At 45.5% G+C, this 18296-nt stretch overlaps 1 protein-coding gene across 4 annotated transcripts in view; it reads right to left on the bottom strand.

Moving 5' to 3' along the window:
• The window catches only part of PLXNB3 (plexin B3), a 446830-nt gene that overhangs the window by 115986 nt on the left and 312548 nt on the right, over nt 1-18296 (bottom strand). For all 4 annotated transcript variants that reach the window (XM_069645379.1, XM_069645380.1, XM_069645377.1 and 1 more), the window contains 5 exons: nt 13415-13547; nt 12688-12850; nt 8539-8647; nt 6165-6276; nt 5499-5627 (listed from right to left, as the gene is read on the bottom strand). In XM_069645379.1, the coding sequence (XP_069501480.1) occupies nt 5499-5627; nt 6165-6276; nt 8539-8647; nt 12688-12850; nt 13415-13547 (646 nt within the window). The remainder of the gene's footprint in view (nt 1-5498; nt 5628-6164; nt 6277-8538; nt 8648-12687; nt 12851-13414; nt 13548-18296) is intronic.

The following is an 18296-nucleotide window of genomic DNA, read 5'->3' as shown; positions in this document are numbered from 1 at the left end:
AGGTTTTCCCTAGAGTAGGCTAGCCGGCATCCCTCCGTGCCCATAGCACGGACGGGCACAGATGGGCTTGCCTTAAGCGCGCCTTCGGTGCGCAAACGGTGTGCCCACTGCGCCCGTCCCCTACTCAGATGCCGAAGGAAGTGCGCTAAGGCCCGCCCCTTGTCAGGATAAAGATGGTGTAATGTTCATGAAAAAGAAAGAAGTGTTCAGAAAATGATGAATCGGGATGTTCGAGCCAATGGCTCCCTTCCCCACGGTTTCAGCACGGGACAAGGCGGTTCACTCGAGCCAAGCACACAACACTGGCTTCTGCATCACAAGGATACAGTTCCATTTTAAAAGTTCAGGACCTCCTGTGTCCAAGTCTTTTGCTTCTTGCAAGTCTCTGGACTCAGAAGGCCTGGTTTAAAAACAAGAAAAACATTTTCCTTTTCTAGCACTCAATTTGGGTGTTCACCCTGGATCTCCCTCAGCCGGGCTCAGATCCTTTTCAAACTATGTTCAGATAATTATTATTCGGGTGACTCACGGTTCACCCCGGATTTCCCCTCAGCCGGGCTGAGATCCCTTTCATTTGCTCAATTATTCTCCTTCAGCCGGGCTCGGACCAATTGCGATGTACTTTAAACTATCGAAGACTTTAGAATGTGCACGGGATGTAGCAAGACTCGTTGCATGACCACTTTGATCTCAGTATTCTTTTTTTCACACTCAGAATCAGTTGGATACCTAACAGAGACCTTTGAATGAGCACCCACGTGGCGCCGGACCACTATGTGTATGGTATCTTGGGTTGCCTCCCAAAGTTCAATCACAAAGTTCAATTACTTCTTTGGTTCATTTATACTTGCGTTGCTCATCGCCAACGGCTCACACAGTTATCTTTATACACAGTTGCCGCTTGCAACCTCAAAAGACAAGCCAATCTGGTATCAGTCTCTCCGACTTACCGGCTGTGCTGTCTTTTCTCACACTGCTTTGTTGTAGGAGCTAAGGACAGTACCTCTGCGGTAATTGCTCCTCCCCGCCTTGGTTGTCGATGCAGGAGAGCCCCGGGGAGCTCCCACACCCTGTGCAGGTTTGATCAGCCTTAGTTCCTGGGCTTCAGTTTCTTACTTTCCAAGGCTCGCAAAAGTAACAGTCTTTAGAGGTCACAGGTCCTTCCCCTCCTTGTGACGCCCCCTGGTCTCGCCGTCTTTCTCCTTGTATTAAACTGCCATCTTGGAACTGTTTCCTCGTGTGGTTTGCCTCGCTCAGAGTGTGCTTTCGTGCTCCACCTTTTATCCGTGTTGGGAAGTGTGATGGAAATCTGGTGTGTGTAATAATCCATAATTGCCTGACCCTGCCTGTCCATGGTGTTGGGACATGTCAGGTGTACGGCTCTGGTGTTAGCCCATTGTCGCTCACAGTGAACTGTCTGTAACAAAGTGTTTGCGTCTGAAAAGGGGACGGGGGTTGAATTCCTAGGTATCCTACCTGGTAGGATGGGGAAAAGGGTTCATTGGGAAGGGGATACTGCGTCTCACCCTGCGGTGTCCCACTTTCACTCCCGAGGACCCCTCATCCAGGTGATCCTCCCGCATTGATCCACCCCCAGGAACTGGATCCAAAAGCAGTGGCCGTGTCCTGGCCACCTGGAGGACAGATCCTCAGGGACTAGCGGGTGAGACACCTTCATGTTTCTCACATTGCAAACAGCACAATGTTCAGCTATTCATGGGACTTCACTTTCACAAAGTAGGTGGGCAGTGTGAGGGCAAAAGTACTGGACTGTACATCTGGAGCATGGCCTCATACCTTTTTTTGGACCAATTTAACACCCCTTTGCCCCAGGAATGTGACCCGGATGTGCCCTTTGGAGACCTTTGGCCCCTGAGGTTTGGAGTGTCCCAAAGAAAACATGCTGCGTGCTTGTCTGGCTGGGGGCTAGTATACCTTAATGTGTGACTAGTGGGATTCAGTGGGCTGAAGTCACAGAATGGCCTCCCGTATTCAAGTCCAGTGCGAGTTAGCTCTCTTGCAGTCATACAGATGAAGAAAATAAGAATTAGAATTTTTGACCCAAAGCTGATGAATTTCCGTAATGACCATACAGTAGATCGCAAGCCTACAGGTTCTACTGCTCCTCTTGTTGCTACTAGAGATCATCCGGCAACATGAATTAACAGTATCCCCTATGGTGAATGTATACGTCTCAAATGGAATGGTTCTGAACGGACAAAATTTGAGGAGTAATGATCTATCACTGATTCGAATTTTTTTGTGAGAGGATATTCTAAAAAAGTAATTTAACAAGCGTTCAATAAAGCCAGATGTCTAAACAGTGATACCATCTTCAACAATCAAAGAAAGTACAATGGGGGTGACCTTCATGTCAGATTAATCTTAACATATTGTTGCGACTCACGATATATGTGTGATATTATTTCTAGACATTGGCATGTCCTAAAAATGTATGCATATTTGTTAAAATCTTACCAGAATGACCCAGCATTACTATGAGGTCTCCTTCTCTGAAATAAACTTGTTTCAAGCTATTTTCCTCCTGAGAGTACTAATTTGGCTGCATGTAAAGCGTTTGGGATTTTACAGATGTCAGAAGTCTAAGGACTGACAGTATGCTGCGCCAAAACTCAAACGTTCACATCCTGTGATACATACCACCGACACCATTCGCTCACATATTACATGCAATGCTGAGTTTATGGTATATGTTTTGTGCTGGCCATGTGACAGTATGTGGGGAGTACTATTTGCAAGCTAAAAAAAAAAAATACAAAAAACGAAAAAAATCTGGATTTTGCAATTCATACAAGCTGTAAAACACACTGACTGTTTTCACCCAATTGCTAAACATTTCCATGAAAGCTTCAGGGATATTCTGAATAGTTTTTCTTTCTTTGGCGAGAATCATGTTTTGAAGCATCCAAGGGGAGGCGACAGAACCTTAACATTGCGTCAACTTGAAACTCAATGGGTTATTGACTTTGAAACCAAAGTCCAGCGAGGCCATACCATCGATGAGGAGCCTCACACTTTTATTGCAATATAATTGTGAACATTCCGAGTTGGACACTTTTGCTTACTCTGCCTTTTCTTCTCCCTTTTTGCCTTTGAGATTTTTTTTTGTATAAGTATATTCTGCATTTATTATGATGTGCTTACAATTCAATGCACTTTATTATGGAATGTCGATAATAGCAGGAGCCTTTTGGATCTATGTTCAGCATATCTAGCGAGTCTATTGTTAGGCAAGAACTGGTTTACAGTTCTATGCACTTTATTTATAGCATCTTTTGCACATTTCTGCATGAATTTACATTTTTAGAATAAGTGTTATTGATATTTAGCTGTATTTTGGTGCATTTCTGTGGTTAGATTGTTTACAGTTCTTTGCACTTTATTCCATGCATTTTGCACTTGCAGATCTGCACAAACTTGAGCTTTATTCCAAGCATAATTTTGCACACTTGCAGATTTGTACAAATATGCACTTTGCAATTTCCATAGCAATTTTAGCTGGATTCAAGATTACAGATAGCGAATGCAGTAGAAATGTTATGCATACGTTCGAGTGTTGGAATTAAGAGTAAGTGTGTTTTTGTTGACTACTACTTTAACTACAATCCTATGCACTGGTGTATTTTGCATATGGCATTCCATGCACATTTGATTTTGGGGAATTTGAAAGCAGTGAGCATCCAATTGTTTTTGGGGAAGAATTAAGAATATAGTTTTATTAAATGAGTTTATTACATTTTGAATGTGTACCCTTAAACCATATAAAAGATAGTCTTACATCAGTGCTTGTATTAGCATTTTACATGATGCGGTTTTGGCTTAGCATGTAATACCACAGGAACTGTAGCATGAAGGATACTAGGTTAAGATGGCCGCCATATTTTGGATACCATAGAGTGGCTTAAATAAACAAGATTGGCCATTTAGGCAAGTACTGATGGGAAGAGTCTGTCTGATCAAGCACCCGATTGTGTGTTAAACGCGTTACGTTTGCTCTCCTGTCTTGCTGCCAGAGCGCTTTTTTAAAAATCATATTGCAATAAACTTTATACATTTTTTAACTTAAACTGTGGAGCCACTATTTTTGGTGGTGTGGCAGAGTGTGACATGTGCACTTGGTGTGCCTTCTTTTTTTCATATACATCATGTAAAGGTGTGTGGAGGAGGGGGAATGGAGAACAAAGAAACAACCCCCTTTAAAATGAGCCAAAAGACAGTATCAAAAAAGCTTACAATTTGCTATTTTCAGAGCGTCGCAAAAAGTGGCAGTTTGCGAAATTTATATACAACCGTTTTTCAGCCAAACTAGGATTAATCCGTTTCCTACAAGAGAAAAAGCCAAAATGGGATGACGTGATATTGTAATGTGCGAACATATCGAATACAAGCTATAAGGTGTGATGTGGCTGCGGGCCGGGCCTAGTGGGTCGGTGGCACCACACAATAATGACACGCATGCTGCTTGTAGCGTGTAACCGATACTGGTCCCGTTTTGGCGAGGCATACCTCTTGATTAACTTGATCGCGTCATGACGCTCCATTGTTCTTTCCTCTACACCACACCAGGCAGAAAGTGTTAGGGAGTGTACTTCTTTCAGAGGTGATAAAACGCACAGGCGTTTTATTTGCACACCCACGCTATTATTTTTCAGAGCGAACTCGAAATGCGATTCTTTCTCGGTGCGAGTGGGAACTGCACTCTCAGCCTCAAGCGTGTTTATTGATAAATCATTGTACCATGTCATTTAATACATTGCATTAACACATTTCTAGCACAGACTTCACCCAAAGGGGCACATATGGTATTTCTCTACAACTACTTATTTTTGCAGGGTCTCTCACAGGACAAGAGTCATTTTATAAACAAGTTTCACGCACCTCTGTGTCGTGTTGCGTGTAAAGACTATTTAATGAGCACTGGCTTCTCGTGCCAGCCAACCACCCCCCCCCCCCCGCACCCAGAATGACACTGACCAACAGGAAAAAGGCGGTTGAGTCGAGTACTTCAATGCCAGAGAGTACACAGGACTTTGAGCCTAGTGGCCATTGGGATTTTAACTTTGTTGAAGCGGAGGCTGTTAAGCTTGTTTAATCATTATGAAGGGGGAATTAACCCCTACACGGATCGGACATCAGATACAATCCATAGTTTGCTGGAATACAGGTCACTGTTTCCACCTCTCTCATTCAATTTCCCTCCAGCCACCGTAGCACGCAGACTTCACTCCGACACTGCCCCAAGACTTAAATAGGTTGCACCCCAAACCTAGTTGCTTCACTTTGTAAATTTGAGTGTGTGTGTTCTCTCTCTCTCTCTCTCTCTCTCTCTCTCTCTCTCTCTCTCTCTCGTCACCACTGTGTGCTACAGCATGTTGGGAAGATGAGCTGTGAGTGGCCTGGAGGAAGAATCCCAGCCATGTAACTAGAAGACCAATGTGATGGCCTGAGAATGTTTGGCACGCGTGGTGGTTACACACCTGAAGTAAGTCCAGGTTCTCGCCAAGCAGGTCCAGTTCTCGGTCGATGCCCACGGGGAACAATTGGGTGCCTTGGACTCCCTGCACACTGGGGCAGGCTTCAGGCCCAGATAACTTTCCATTTGGGCGCTAAAAGAAAAAAAAACAAGAGTGGGCTAATGAGTGTATTTTGGCTAACTCCATTTTTGCCTCCCATCCTCCCCTCTCACAAGCGAGCATGGTTCCCTGCTTTAAGAATAAGTGACTTGTGTCCACCACATCGATTATGCAGGTTGGCATCTCTTATAGGTTCACACAATACAAAGTTTACATAAGTCTATGAAGAATCCCATGCCACACAACCTCTAATGCTTTAGGCACCCATGCCAGGGCAACCTGGAGAACCTTAGTATTACATAGCCATGCAAAAATGGGTCCACATGATGAAACACACACAGATAGCCCTACACGTGGCCACAGAGTGTAACCAACAGATCTGCCTATGAGCCAACTCTTTGTTTAATTATGTGGTGCGCACAGAAGAGCACACACCGCAGTGACTTGGAAAATGGAACACGGATATGGCCGAGAGCGCAAACTTTATCTGACAGCGTTGCACACAGTGGCCCTAGATTCCAACAACAGTAGGAGGATCGAACCAGTCGCTCGGGCCAGTCACAGACTTACTGTGGAGCTGTAGATGAGGGGTCCCTCCCCATTGCAGCTGTCCATGGGAGTGCAGGTGTACTGCGCCACGCACCAGTGACAACACCACGGGCTGCTGACGCAACTTCGGCATCTGGGACGGGGGGGGGGGGGAGAATAGACAGGATTGAGGCTACTGAAGAAGCCCATTGTACAACTTGTCCTGCGCATCTCAAAAATGGATTAACAAAATTATTAGAAAAAGATTATTTATTTTTTGTATTTGTTATACGCGCAAAACCTGGGGTATCACGGCGTAGGTTACAGAAGGCTTAACATCTCTGGTTACAGTGAGAGAAAAGTTAAACAAATAGACAGTAGGAAAACAATACATATGTAATACAGTGGTTGATGGAGACCAGGCAGAAGTCTATTTACAGGTAATTGTCAGTGCCATTACTGGTCGGAATGGTGCAAATCTTGGCCTAGTCTTTATTGAAAAACCAAGTTATGCCACCCACAACAATTTAGAGGTTTTCCATCTTAGTATCGAAGCAAAAAGGAAAAGCTTTGAGTACCAACATTTTAACTTTGTAACACCAACTCTTTAGCATCAGAAATTTCGAGAATAAGGTCAGAAACGTTGCACCTGTCTGGCACCTGCCTGCACTGCCATCCAGTGGTCGAAGTGGGTGGGAGCGGTGCTCCTCTACTTTTTTAAATTAAGTTTTACTGTTCCTATACTTTTATTTTAAAAAGAAACCGTTCCGGAATGGTGTTGTGTAGGAAGAAGTTGAAAGTTGCACTTCAGTGCATTGCACTGAACATTCCCTTAAACAGCAGGCACATGTTTGGCACATGTTTGGGGGTTGGATTGCGCATGGCAGGGGGCATGGTGATGGGGTGCGCAAGGAGCCGGGCTACTTCTTTTCGTACACATCGACCACTGCTGCCATCATTTACTCTTTGGTGAGGTAATCTACACATGAAGAGTAGCATGCAGAAAACAGCAACATCTGCAAAGCACTCATTGAATCTGCACAAGGAGCAGGTTGTAAAGGGCACAACTGATATGCAAGTCTACACAAAGGGCAGTACAAATGGCTACACTAATTAGCAGGTCAGTACCAAGCCGAGAAGGGTAGCAGAAACCAACCACTGAACCAGGTACACACCCCACCAAAGGCAGCATAAAACAAACCCAACCAATGGCCATGAACTAAAAACAGCATGCAACGAGCAACTGAACAAACAACCCAACTAGCAAGTGCACAGGATGCCCCCCCACCCCACCAAAGGCAGCATAAAACAAACCCAACCAATGATCATGAACTAAAAACAGCATGCAAAGAGCAACTGAACAACCAACCCAACTAGCAAGTGCACAGGATGCCTGGCGTACCAGCCAGGTCTACATGAAGACAAGAGGGCAAAGAAAGGCACAAAGCATCAAACCAGTCTGCTAATCTGTACAAACAGAAGTACGTCAAGGCTGGTAGAAACCACCACACTAACTAGCGAGTTAAAACAGAGGGCAGTGCAAAAAGGGCATCAGAAACCATCAACTAAGTTAGTGTGCGTGTTAGTGTGAGGGTGCTCGCAGTCTGCAGAGCGCATGCCTGAAAGCTCAGGTCACAAACGTTTGCCAACAAAAGCGTGCTCTGCTGTGCCTCGGGCTTCCGGTTATGGCCTCTGCAGAGCCCAGAAGGAACCCGGGCGTCGGCGGCTAGAGGCCAGAGCCTGCAGCAGGTAGGTGGGCGAGGGGGTTCGGGTGGAGAGAGGAGCGCACAAAAGGTTGCACCCACGGGATTGCAACCTTTTGTGCTGCATCGTGGGTGGGACCTTTTGTGCGCGGCCTACAGTCATAGAACTGTGAGAGGGGGAGGCAGTGTGAGTGATGGTTAGAGTGAGTCAAGGTTAGAGTGTGAATGTGACATTGTGAGACTGAGAGGCAGTGAGCGTGAGAGGCAGTGAGCGTGAGAGGCAGTGAGCGTGAGAGGCAGTGAGCGTGAGAGGCAGTGAGCGTGAGAGGCAGTGAGCGTGAGAGGCAGTGAGCGTGAATGGGAGTAAGAGGGAGTGAACGTAAGAGGGAGTGAACGTAAGAGGGAGTGAACGTAAGAGGGAGTGAACGTAAGAGGGAGTGAACGTAAGAGGGAGTGAACGTAAGAGGGAGTGAACGTAAGAGGGAGTGAACGTAAGAGGGAGTGAACGTAAGAGGGAGTGAACGTAAGAGGGAGTGAACGTAAGAGGGAGTGAACGTAAGAGGGAGTGAACGTAAGAGGGAGTGAACGTAAGAGGGAGTCGCTGTTCTACTGTGAATCGTTTGATTGTGACAATATTTTGACATGGCAGCCTTCTACCCATCAGATACACATGTCCCAGATATAACCGGCAATTTCAGAGCTCCCAGACTCACGGAGAGGAGACGGCAAGGGCCATGACGGCTGCACAGTCGTAGAAGGCAAAGTCTGTTGAAGCAACAATGACGTCACCGAACATCACAGCCAGGCTTACTATGACGTGATCTAGAAGGAAAAAGACATTTATTCACCTTTTTTTTTATGGACAGTCCTGACTAAAGAACACCCCCAGGCATGTCTATGCCCTAGTTTCATATTATTACCGCAAGGAATATAGATCTAGCCTATATCAGTAATGCTGCAAGCAAAGAACATCCCAGAAAGTCCTTTCATTAGGTTTTAAATGTAAAAAATAGTAAATATTCTGACCCCCGCCCTCACCGAATCACGTCCAGGTGCCGTTTAGCCAGCAGGTGTCCATCTATACAATAATACCATTATCGTCGGGTAGATGGAAAACACCTCTCCCCCACCTCCGGAAGGGACCTGGTTCAATCCACACAAATTCGCCCCCAGCAACAAGCGTGGGTTTGTAAAAAGAGGATCCAAAGAACTAGGGACTCGCATACTCACCCCCCTCCCCTCCCAATCGGAACAACGGTTTTATTTCTTATGTCACAATAACTAGGCTTGTGGGCTTGGCACTATTTTTACAAAGTGAACATCTGCCGAGTGTATGAGGGACCTTTTTCACGAGGCCTCTGGTGAGACTTTGGTAAGACTGAGCTGTAGTGTGTTTCCAGGGTTTCACTGAATTAGTCCAGACCCTCTCTATGGTAGCGTGAGACTGAGCATTCTGGGGGGACGCCAATGAGGGGCCCAGGGGTAGTTTTAGATACACATTAGCACACAATGAAGGGAGAGCAATACAGTAAGGTTACACGTATTATCAAAACAGTGAAGTGACTTTTAAAAGACAACGCAATTAAAATGTTTTAGCAAAGAGTAGTAGTAGTAAAAAAAAGTTTTTTTTTTAAAAAAAGAAATGAACACTACACCTAAAAATCCCAAACACCCCTCTATCTCAACAAGTATTCAGTACAATTCACCGGGTTAGTAACATTTCATGCACTTGTTAGTTTACAGGATAACATAACCAAGTCACCAGCCAACCTGCAGTCATACTGAAACGTAAATGAAATCGGCGAGTGTTCCAGAGGAGCCGCAGGAGGGGCAACGTTTTGCCTGGCAAGCATGGAGGACCCCACCAGAGGAGTTCCAGACCCAGGTTTGACAACCAGAGGCCCAGAGACGGAGCTCGAAATTTAGATTGGATAAGCAGGAGCTAAAAGCAGCGCTTGGGTATCCAGCATTAACCAGGGACCAGGAGCTCTTCTGGCAAATGAGGAGCTAGTGCATAGCATTCTGCAAATCCAACTACCACATAAGCACAGATATTATTTTGTCCATTATTTAGGACTCCTTCTGCTCTAAATGTCGTATGTGTATTTATCAATTGTCCCAAAAGCACAGAGTTAAATTCACATAAATTTGTTGAGCATCAGTTGGCATCGGGAGCCAAAAGTAGCTCCTGGTAGCTGTTGACGTCAAGCTAACCAGGCTCTGCTAGGCTACAACCAGGAGCTAAATAGCTCCCAGCTCCCCTCAAATTCAAACTCTTAAGAGAGAAGGACGGCAGAGATGGTGCCATGCCTTGTTGCAGAGAATACTATGAACAGGGGGGCCATGAAGGAGGACTGAAATCTCAGAGCAGAGACACTGGAGTAGAGGGCCAATGACTGAACAGAGGCCAGAGAAGCCTACAGGCTGTGAATTGTGACACAGGCCCACAACATTGGACATCAGTATTCTTGCGACCAACAAAATGGAGGCCAAGACCACAGGAGCAGTGAGAAAACACAATGACCCCTTTGACAGGTCACTAGATGCTCTGGTGATGAAAAAACTGCAGGAGAAGCAGCTGCAAAGGTCTGATCCAGAAGTTCCACGAACGAGTGGGTACTATTAAGTAGGAACAACGCTATTCGGGTGCCAGCAAGCAGCAGGGGCCCTCTTAAGGTCTGGTAGGTACACCAAGTTCAGGGAACTTAAATGTGCACACAGGGCACAGGGGTGTCAGGTCCAGATGTTCCCACTAGATCCAAGAGGAGGAAGAGCCTGAAGCAGGATTTCCTTGGACAGAGACAGTTTCACCGCAAGAGGATCACAAAACTGCTACCCCCCCCAGAATCCTCTTTCCAACACCTTTCACAAAGTTGCAGGTAAGTCATCTCAAGGATGGCTCGTCTCTTCCTAGTTCCACACAGAGGGCTGGGGTTAGCCCAGATCTCAAATCCCCATCCATGCATCTTTCTACAGGCCATCCAATTGTGACCTGCAAACTAAGCTCGTCTATTATATATATATATATATATATATATATATATATATATATATATACACACTCCACTTAATCAGGGGTGACCATCAGCTCCACTCAGAGCTCACATAGGCAGAGCAGCCAACAAGTCTATTCCTTGCGTTAGACATGCACACGAGCGATGTCTAGAACAGCAAGCAGTGCACAGGCCCACCAGCAAGCACCCTTCAGTGCAGGGAGGAGTGCTGCCTCCCATACCATCCCAATTTCCTCAGTATCGCTGTCAGTGCAGGCAATGAGGAGCATCCCCAGGCACTTCCCTGCTTCAGTCTCCATATGCAAGCCCTTGAGTGCGCATTTCATATGATAATGCCCCCGGACCAAAGCAGTGCCAGGCCAATGACCGGCAGCCGTGCAATGAGGTTCCTGCCGCAGTCACCTGCCAGCGCCGTAGGTTTCCAGCTATGTGAGCTTTCTGCAGCCATGAGAGGCCCAAGGGTTTCAATTTGCCATTGAAACCGTTGGGATTATAGAATATGAAGGAGGAAAAATAAAAAAAAAGTGTTAGAAACACCATCCACTTTATTGTTTAAAAAAAAAGGCACTAGACTAAAAAGTCCTTCGCCAGTTAGACGAGAGAGGGCCCAGTGCCCTTAGAGTCACAGGTCCCAAGACCGATCTTTTGAGAAGGGTAGGGGTCTTGAGGTTTTAACAGTAGTAGATCAATTGAATGAACATTCTTCGAAGACCCTCTCCCAATCCAACCACCTTAGGGGAAGCCCAAGGGAGTATCCTTTAAAAAAAAAACAAAAAAAAAAACGTTATTTATGCACAAGGGGATGGTGTTATCCATTTACATTGCTCACAGGTGACGGAACATGGGTTACATTCACATAAGGTGCAAGCAGTCCATGCATAATGCAACTCTCGCCCCCCCCCCGCTCTTCATTATCGCCAAATATTGGCGGAAATCTCCCAGACGACTCCCCGATACCTGCAGCGAGATAGTTCTTCCGTGACGCTTGGCCAAACATCGTGCAGCCAGTCTGACAGTAGTAGTGGGTCCTTTTGTGTCCATCGTGTGAGAATGCCCCCCTTGGCTAGTAGAAGCCCCAGGTTGATACATTTACGCTTTGAAATGTTCATCTTCCCGACATTACCCAATATACACTCTGCTTTTTAATTGAATCCGTTACTTTTCTGAATTCTTTGCTTTGCCCGGATTTTATTTGCTTATTTGTTGTTACTTTTTCTGTTCTGGTGCCCTTAAGCCCTCGGGTCCATGGTCTGCGTGGTATCAAATATTAAAGTAAAGTAAAGATGCCGTCAAGGCCAGCGGCCGCCCCGTTATCTCGTCGAGTGTGTGACACACTTCCTTCCAGTATCCGGTCAATGCAGAGCAGCCGCACAGCATATGCAACAAGTGGGCACTCGTGTCCCCGCAATTGGGACAATTTCGTGCTGCACAGGGGAGGATCCTTGCGCAGAACTGCACTGATTAGGGTCAGGCAAGCAAGAGGTAGGACAACGACTTTATGCCTGTTAAACCTTGTGGGGGTCGGGAGATCGGAACAGATTTGCTTACTCACCTCCTGTATTCTCCCATCCTTGGATATCACCGACTGTAGTACAGTAAATCTCTTTTAATGTGCACTTCCTCCAGCAGTGATTTAGAACCCGAGCAGGGCAAACCCAGAGTCACAGGTACAGATCTCACCAGAGACGACTGACCCGTTTATTCTTTCATTGAGTGATTAATTAAGAACCATTGCTTTTGCTGATATCTACAATTACAGTTCTTAGAAGCAGAAGAAATCCTGCATGAAGGGCAAAGCCAAAAAATCATAGGATTATAATATACTATTAAAAGTACCAGATGCCTCACCCATGCCCTGCTGGCTCGGTGGTATCTGCTCGGTTGGCGGTGCTTCGCACGAGATCTCTGTGTCCAAAACCTCGGCTTGGCTCTTATAGTCACCAAAGGAACAGTCGAAGGTGAAGCCTTCATCCAGGGCAGGAAGGCCTGGTACGGTCAGGATCACCGGCATCTGCACAGACCATAAACCACAAAAGGATTAGTAAGGAAAGAGGGCAATCACCACCCAAGCACATCCAGCCATCCCTCCGCATAGAAACATCAGGCGTGCCCCAGCCCCGATAGAGGCCTATGTGACCCTAGGCACAACATGTTGATGGCATTGACAGGCAGACTGCGCAATATAGTGTAAAATGAGATTTTCTCATAATCCGGTACTGATGGACTGTTGGGCTGTGGTGAAGTACAACACAGTAGGTGTGCAGGACTGTGTGTCCCCTCCCTGATGATGTATTATTTATACAAACACTTTCGCCAAACCCTTTACATGGAACATATTTACATACAGTATCACCCAACCAAAGTTGGCACTCATTTATCTACCTCATAAGAGTATAACGCTCAGTTGGCCTTGCCGGGATTTAAACCTGCGACATGCAGATCACACACAGATCACCTCAGCAAGTGCTCAACCCGCTGAGCTATCCCACCAGCCTGCCAAATCAGCTCCTCTTGCGTAAAGACGAGGCTGGCCTATGTTAAGGGGATAAAGGGTTGAGTGGGCAGCGATCCATACCTCAGTGTGATGCGTCCGGCTTAGGTTGGCCGGATGCAATTCCTGCACTTTCAAGCATCTCTCCTCCGTCTTGTAGCTCCATAGCCAGCGATCCTGGGCACCAGTAGTCTGACAATCTCCTCTCTCTGTGCACCTGCAGGGAGACCGACATAGCAGGTGTTAAGATAGATTTTCAGAATCAGCCCGGTGGGCAGATTGAGAGATCACCCTATGCTGGTGAACAGGGAAAGACACTAATGTCTAGCCAAACTATCTCGGCAGTGTGACTGAGCAGCCAGGCTTAGAGAAAAAAAGTGACTATTATTACATGAACATTAACTTTTGGGGGCTCTGGCTAATGAGCCCCGACTCGTCACAGTAATTAATAACCAGATTAGAGAACTAAAATGTAAGAGGAAGAAAAAAAACTTTGAAACATTTCTCACTTCATTAAAAAGCAGGCACTACACTAAAAAGTCCTTCACCAGCTGCAACAGAGAAGCTCTAGTGTCCATAGAGTCACGGGTCCCAAGGCCGTTCTTATGAGAAGGCTAGCGGTCTTTAGGGTTTAACAGTAGTAGATCAATTGAAGGAACGTTCTTCATAGATCCTCTCTCAATCCAACCACCTCAGGGGAAGGTTAGGGGAGGATCCTTGGCCAGAACTGCACAGATTCGGGCCGGGCAAGGGAGAGGTAGGACAAGCACTTTACACCCATTAAACCCTGTTGGGGTAGGGGGATAGTAACAGATACGTTTACTCACCTTCTGTATTCGGATTCACTCAAGTACCACTTTGGCAGCTCCTGAAACCATTGTGCCCCCTGTAATCTGTGTCTTGGTTACGATGAAGGAGTTCCATGGTTTGTGGGTGCTGAGGTCACGTTTGTCATTGGGATTTAGTTTTCACCAGGAAAGGTCTTCATGGGGCCATATCACAAATATGGCCCCATGAAGCAAGAAGGAAGGCCAAACTATAAACTGGGCCAAAGGGCAGGTGAACATCTCGTGGCACAGCCTTTTGAGAGTATATGGTAATCTAAGAGGGCTTTATTGTCTTTCCATTGAATTTATTTTAATCTAATGTGGTTTAATACCCCTTTCCATAGAAAATCCATACAACAAATTATTTTATTTATTTATTTATTTTTTAACTGGGGGTCCCCGTTGTCTGGATGTAACCATTTAACCCTTTAGCCCTTTATCCCACCCAAATACACATACATTTTCGATGGAAAAATATAAATAAAAATATTAAATGAAAGATTATTTCGATGGAAAAATATTTCAATGAATATTTTTCGATGGAAAGCCATTCAATGGAAAATCATTAGATGAATACTAGATACCTCTAAGAGGCATTAAATGCTAAAATGCCTTTCTGGGACAAATCAAGCAACAACCCATGAAGTTAAGAAAAACTAAGTTATAGGGACAGACAGTATCTCCTCTGCACCTCACTATAAGGTAAAAATGCAGAGTAAACTAAACAGAGAATGCCACAATGGAGAACAGAGTCCCCTAGCACCGATATCCAGAAGGATGGGCCAGTGCCTCCCAAAACAGATGAGCTTAGCAAGGCAAGTGAAGCCAAAATACTTCACTTGCTTCCAAATGTCAGGACAGGTGCAAAACTGCAATATGTTGGCGAGTGTTGGGGAGGGGTTGGTCCATTACATGTCTCTGGAGGGAAAGCAAACAAATAAATGGGGTACAATTGTTTTTGCCCTAGACTAACACTCAAAGGATTTTTGGTTACTTTATGTGTGCTAAATGGAGAGGCTGGTGGCAGCAGTGACTTTTTGCCATTTTTGGTGCTTTTCGTTTTAGCCTTACCGCGGTTACCGTGTTTGGCTACTAACTGTGGCTAGTGTCCAAACATGGCCATGCCACATGGTTTTTTGCTTGCCCTTTGTCATCTTGTTATTTAGCCTTCTTCATGGCCTGTGAGGGAACATCCACTCCAGACGTTTGCTCGGTACCCTTTGAAGAAGAGCTATCGGAAGTGTCCCGGGACAGTCCTGTGGCTGCCCAGCTCAGAGTTTGGGCTACCGTGCTGCCGACGTCGCAGTTTCAAGCTGAGACTTGGAACTTGGGGGATCCTTAGCCTGTCCTACAAGACTTACTTCGGCAATATTTCAGAGTCCTAGCATCAAGGGGACCGAGATAGGAGGGAAAGTCTGACTGTGACAAGTGAGACCCTTTGCGTTGCCGTGCTGGGGTGACCACCATCCAAAACTGCTTACCTGCGTGGAGTCCAGTCCTGAGAGGGGTCCTGCATCATGTTTTTCTGCATTCCTCATTGAGAGTCCTTGCACCAGCAAAAGACAACAACCGGCGATCAGCTTGAACCTGCGTCCCTGCGCATCAAGGTCTGAGGCTGACGGCAGAAAAAGTAACCTCAGACATTCTTCCATTGACCTGCCAAGTACTGGGAAGAATCGGAGTACGGGGGGTAAGCTACAGTGGTTCTTACCTGCCCCCAAACGCCCTTTAAAAGTTTTCCTAACTTCATTTGCTATACTTTGGCTTTGCCATTGCTTTCTCGCGCAAGCCTTCCGAAAGTTGGGGACACGTCTATTCATTCGAATATACTGTCCTCTAACCGTTGTAACTGTTCACTGGACCCCAGAGACCCTACCTTCATTTTTTCCTGCATCAAATTTTCTGAACTTTCCTGAAATTTTGGCCTTTAGGGAAGGACTTTTGAAGTTAGTGTTAATGCTCTGTGGACCTGTAGTACATGCAACTAATCTGCTCTTTTACATTGCTCTATATTATGCCCTACACTGGTGAATGTATGTATGTAATCTATTAGTGTTGTGTGATATTTCTAATTGTTAGCCATTTTCATAGTGATATTTGCCCATAAGAAATGTACTCTTTATATGCATACAGTCTAAATGTAATTTGTGATTCCCACTGTGTGTACTAATTGTGGAACATTTATCAGCTCACCGCCTCTTGAGACTTAGCCTAGACCTCTCATTACTGCTACCTTGAACTGGTTTGGCTACAGCTCCCAGAGTTGTCCCTGTCACAATACAGGTTGGCCTTCTATACATCTGTCCACCAGGCCAGAGTATAGAAAATCAGTCCTAACAACCATGCCTCCAGAGGCCACCAGGAGTAAGAACATAATTGAATCAAATAACAGTAAATAAAAGGTCTAAATTGACAAATTCGTGGTGTACTGACACGTGGTGCAATACTCTTAAACAAGGCCTATTCATCAAGCTCCAAATGAAGATAGCGATGTACCTACACTCCCTTTAAAGTCCCACAGAAGAAAACAGTCAGCTACAAAGGAGAAACTTTGGCTCATGGTCTAACTGATGAGAGATGGTAGGCTAATTGACCAATGTGGGGAGTGGTCTGGCACTGCTTCTCGCACCTGGGTTTCGTTTTGCTTACGTGCTGCCGACGAGCCGAATGTCAAGGTTAGGAGAGTATGCCAATCAATGGTAAAGGGCTATGTAGCAGCATGCTATACTATGTTGCAGAAGCCAATCTGCTGTTATTGTTTCTCTATAATCTGTATTATACTTATTTAGAGGTAGTTTGAGGCGTGGCTAACAGATAAGGGGCATCCAATGGTGTCATTAACACTTATGTATACTATAGGTATATATGTTCCCCTAATCAATTGATAGGTTTTATTGTTTGCCACGTAGGGTGACGTCATAACCGACGTACATAGAAGTGTACAGTCTTTGTATAGTGGAAAAGTAACAGAGTGAGTGAGCTGCAATTTGTATGGTCACCAGATTTCACAGCTTTATTTGAACTGACAATAAAGTTGTACTTTGCCATATTGAGTCTGTCCGATTATTTGGGTCCGAGATAGTTTATTATGGTAATTCCATTGTGCGCATGAGCTACGCCCAAAGATGCTAGTGCACAGCTACTTGTTGCTTGCACAGACTTCATGCTGCCTTTGATAGGGTTCATTGGCAGACCTTCTAGAAAAAGCAGAAACATTGGGGCATCCAAGAAGGTAGAGTAATGATGCTGATCATACTCCATCTGAGCCCTTATGTAAAGGCAAGATTAAAGACATTAGAACATACACCAGTGGACATTACAATTTCTAATAGACTCCCACAAGAGCGTCCGATCGCCAACCTATTTAAAATGATACATTTCTTTTTTTCATAACCACATTTTATTGATTTTTGCAAAATATCATATTCAGTACAACAATGCAACAATTATCAGATATATCAATTGAAGTCTTTAGATGCCTTTATAGGCTGGGGGTGAGAGAGACGGCGGGATCCTGGCTGTAGCAGTCGGGTCATCGGTCCCGGATGGTTGTCTGACTTGATTCCGGCATGTTTGGGGTCATTCGGGGCTCAGTAGAGTGGGCTACATTGGAGCCACCTTGTGAGTGGGGGGTATTTGGCCGCATACTCTAAGAATGGGTCACATATATTCAGAGTTCCATTTAGGGAGTCGGAACGTATTGCTGTGATTTTTTCCGCAACTGCTATGTCCCAACATTTGGCCCACCATAGGGCGATCGAGGGGCCATTTTTGTCTTTCCTTAGTCGGGCCATTGCAATTTTCGCGGCTAGTAGTAGGTGATTGCAGAGGCGAGGGATTTGGCCTGAGATCGGGAATGCGCCTTCTCCGGTTTCGCCTAGAAGGACTATTCCTGGGTTCCAAGGGGTGAAGAGCCTGGATATTTCTTTGATGGGCTTCAGCACTTCCCTCCAATATACCTCTGCCTTTGGGCAGGCCCACACTAGGTGGAATAGAGATCCGGGGACCGGCAAACACCATCTTCAGGAATGCTCTATTATTCCCACCAAATTTAGGATCTTCCCACGATCACAATGGGTTAACTCTGACCTCATAATGATATGATAAGTCAATTAGAACACGCCTGTACAAAGTGTTTC

The sequence above is a fragment of the Ambystoma mexicanum genome, chromosome 2p (genome assembly GCF_040938575.1).
Source record: "Ambystoma mexicanum isolate Mex_15411 chromosome 2p, UKY_AmexF1_1, whole genome shotgun sequence".
Lineage (NCBI taxonomy): Eukaryota > Metazoa > Chordata > Amphibia > Caudata > Ambystomatidae > Ambystoma > Ambystoma mexicanum.
Note: the sequence above shows the minus strand (reverse complement) of the source record. Positions and strands in the feature narration are given on the sequence as shown.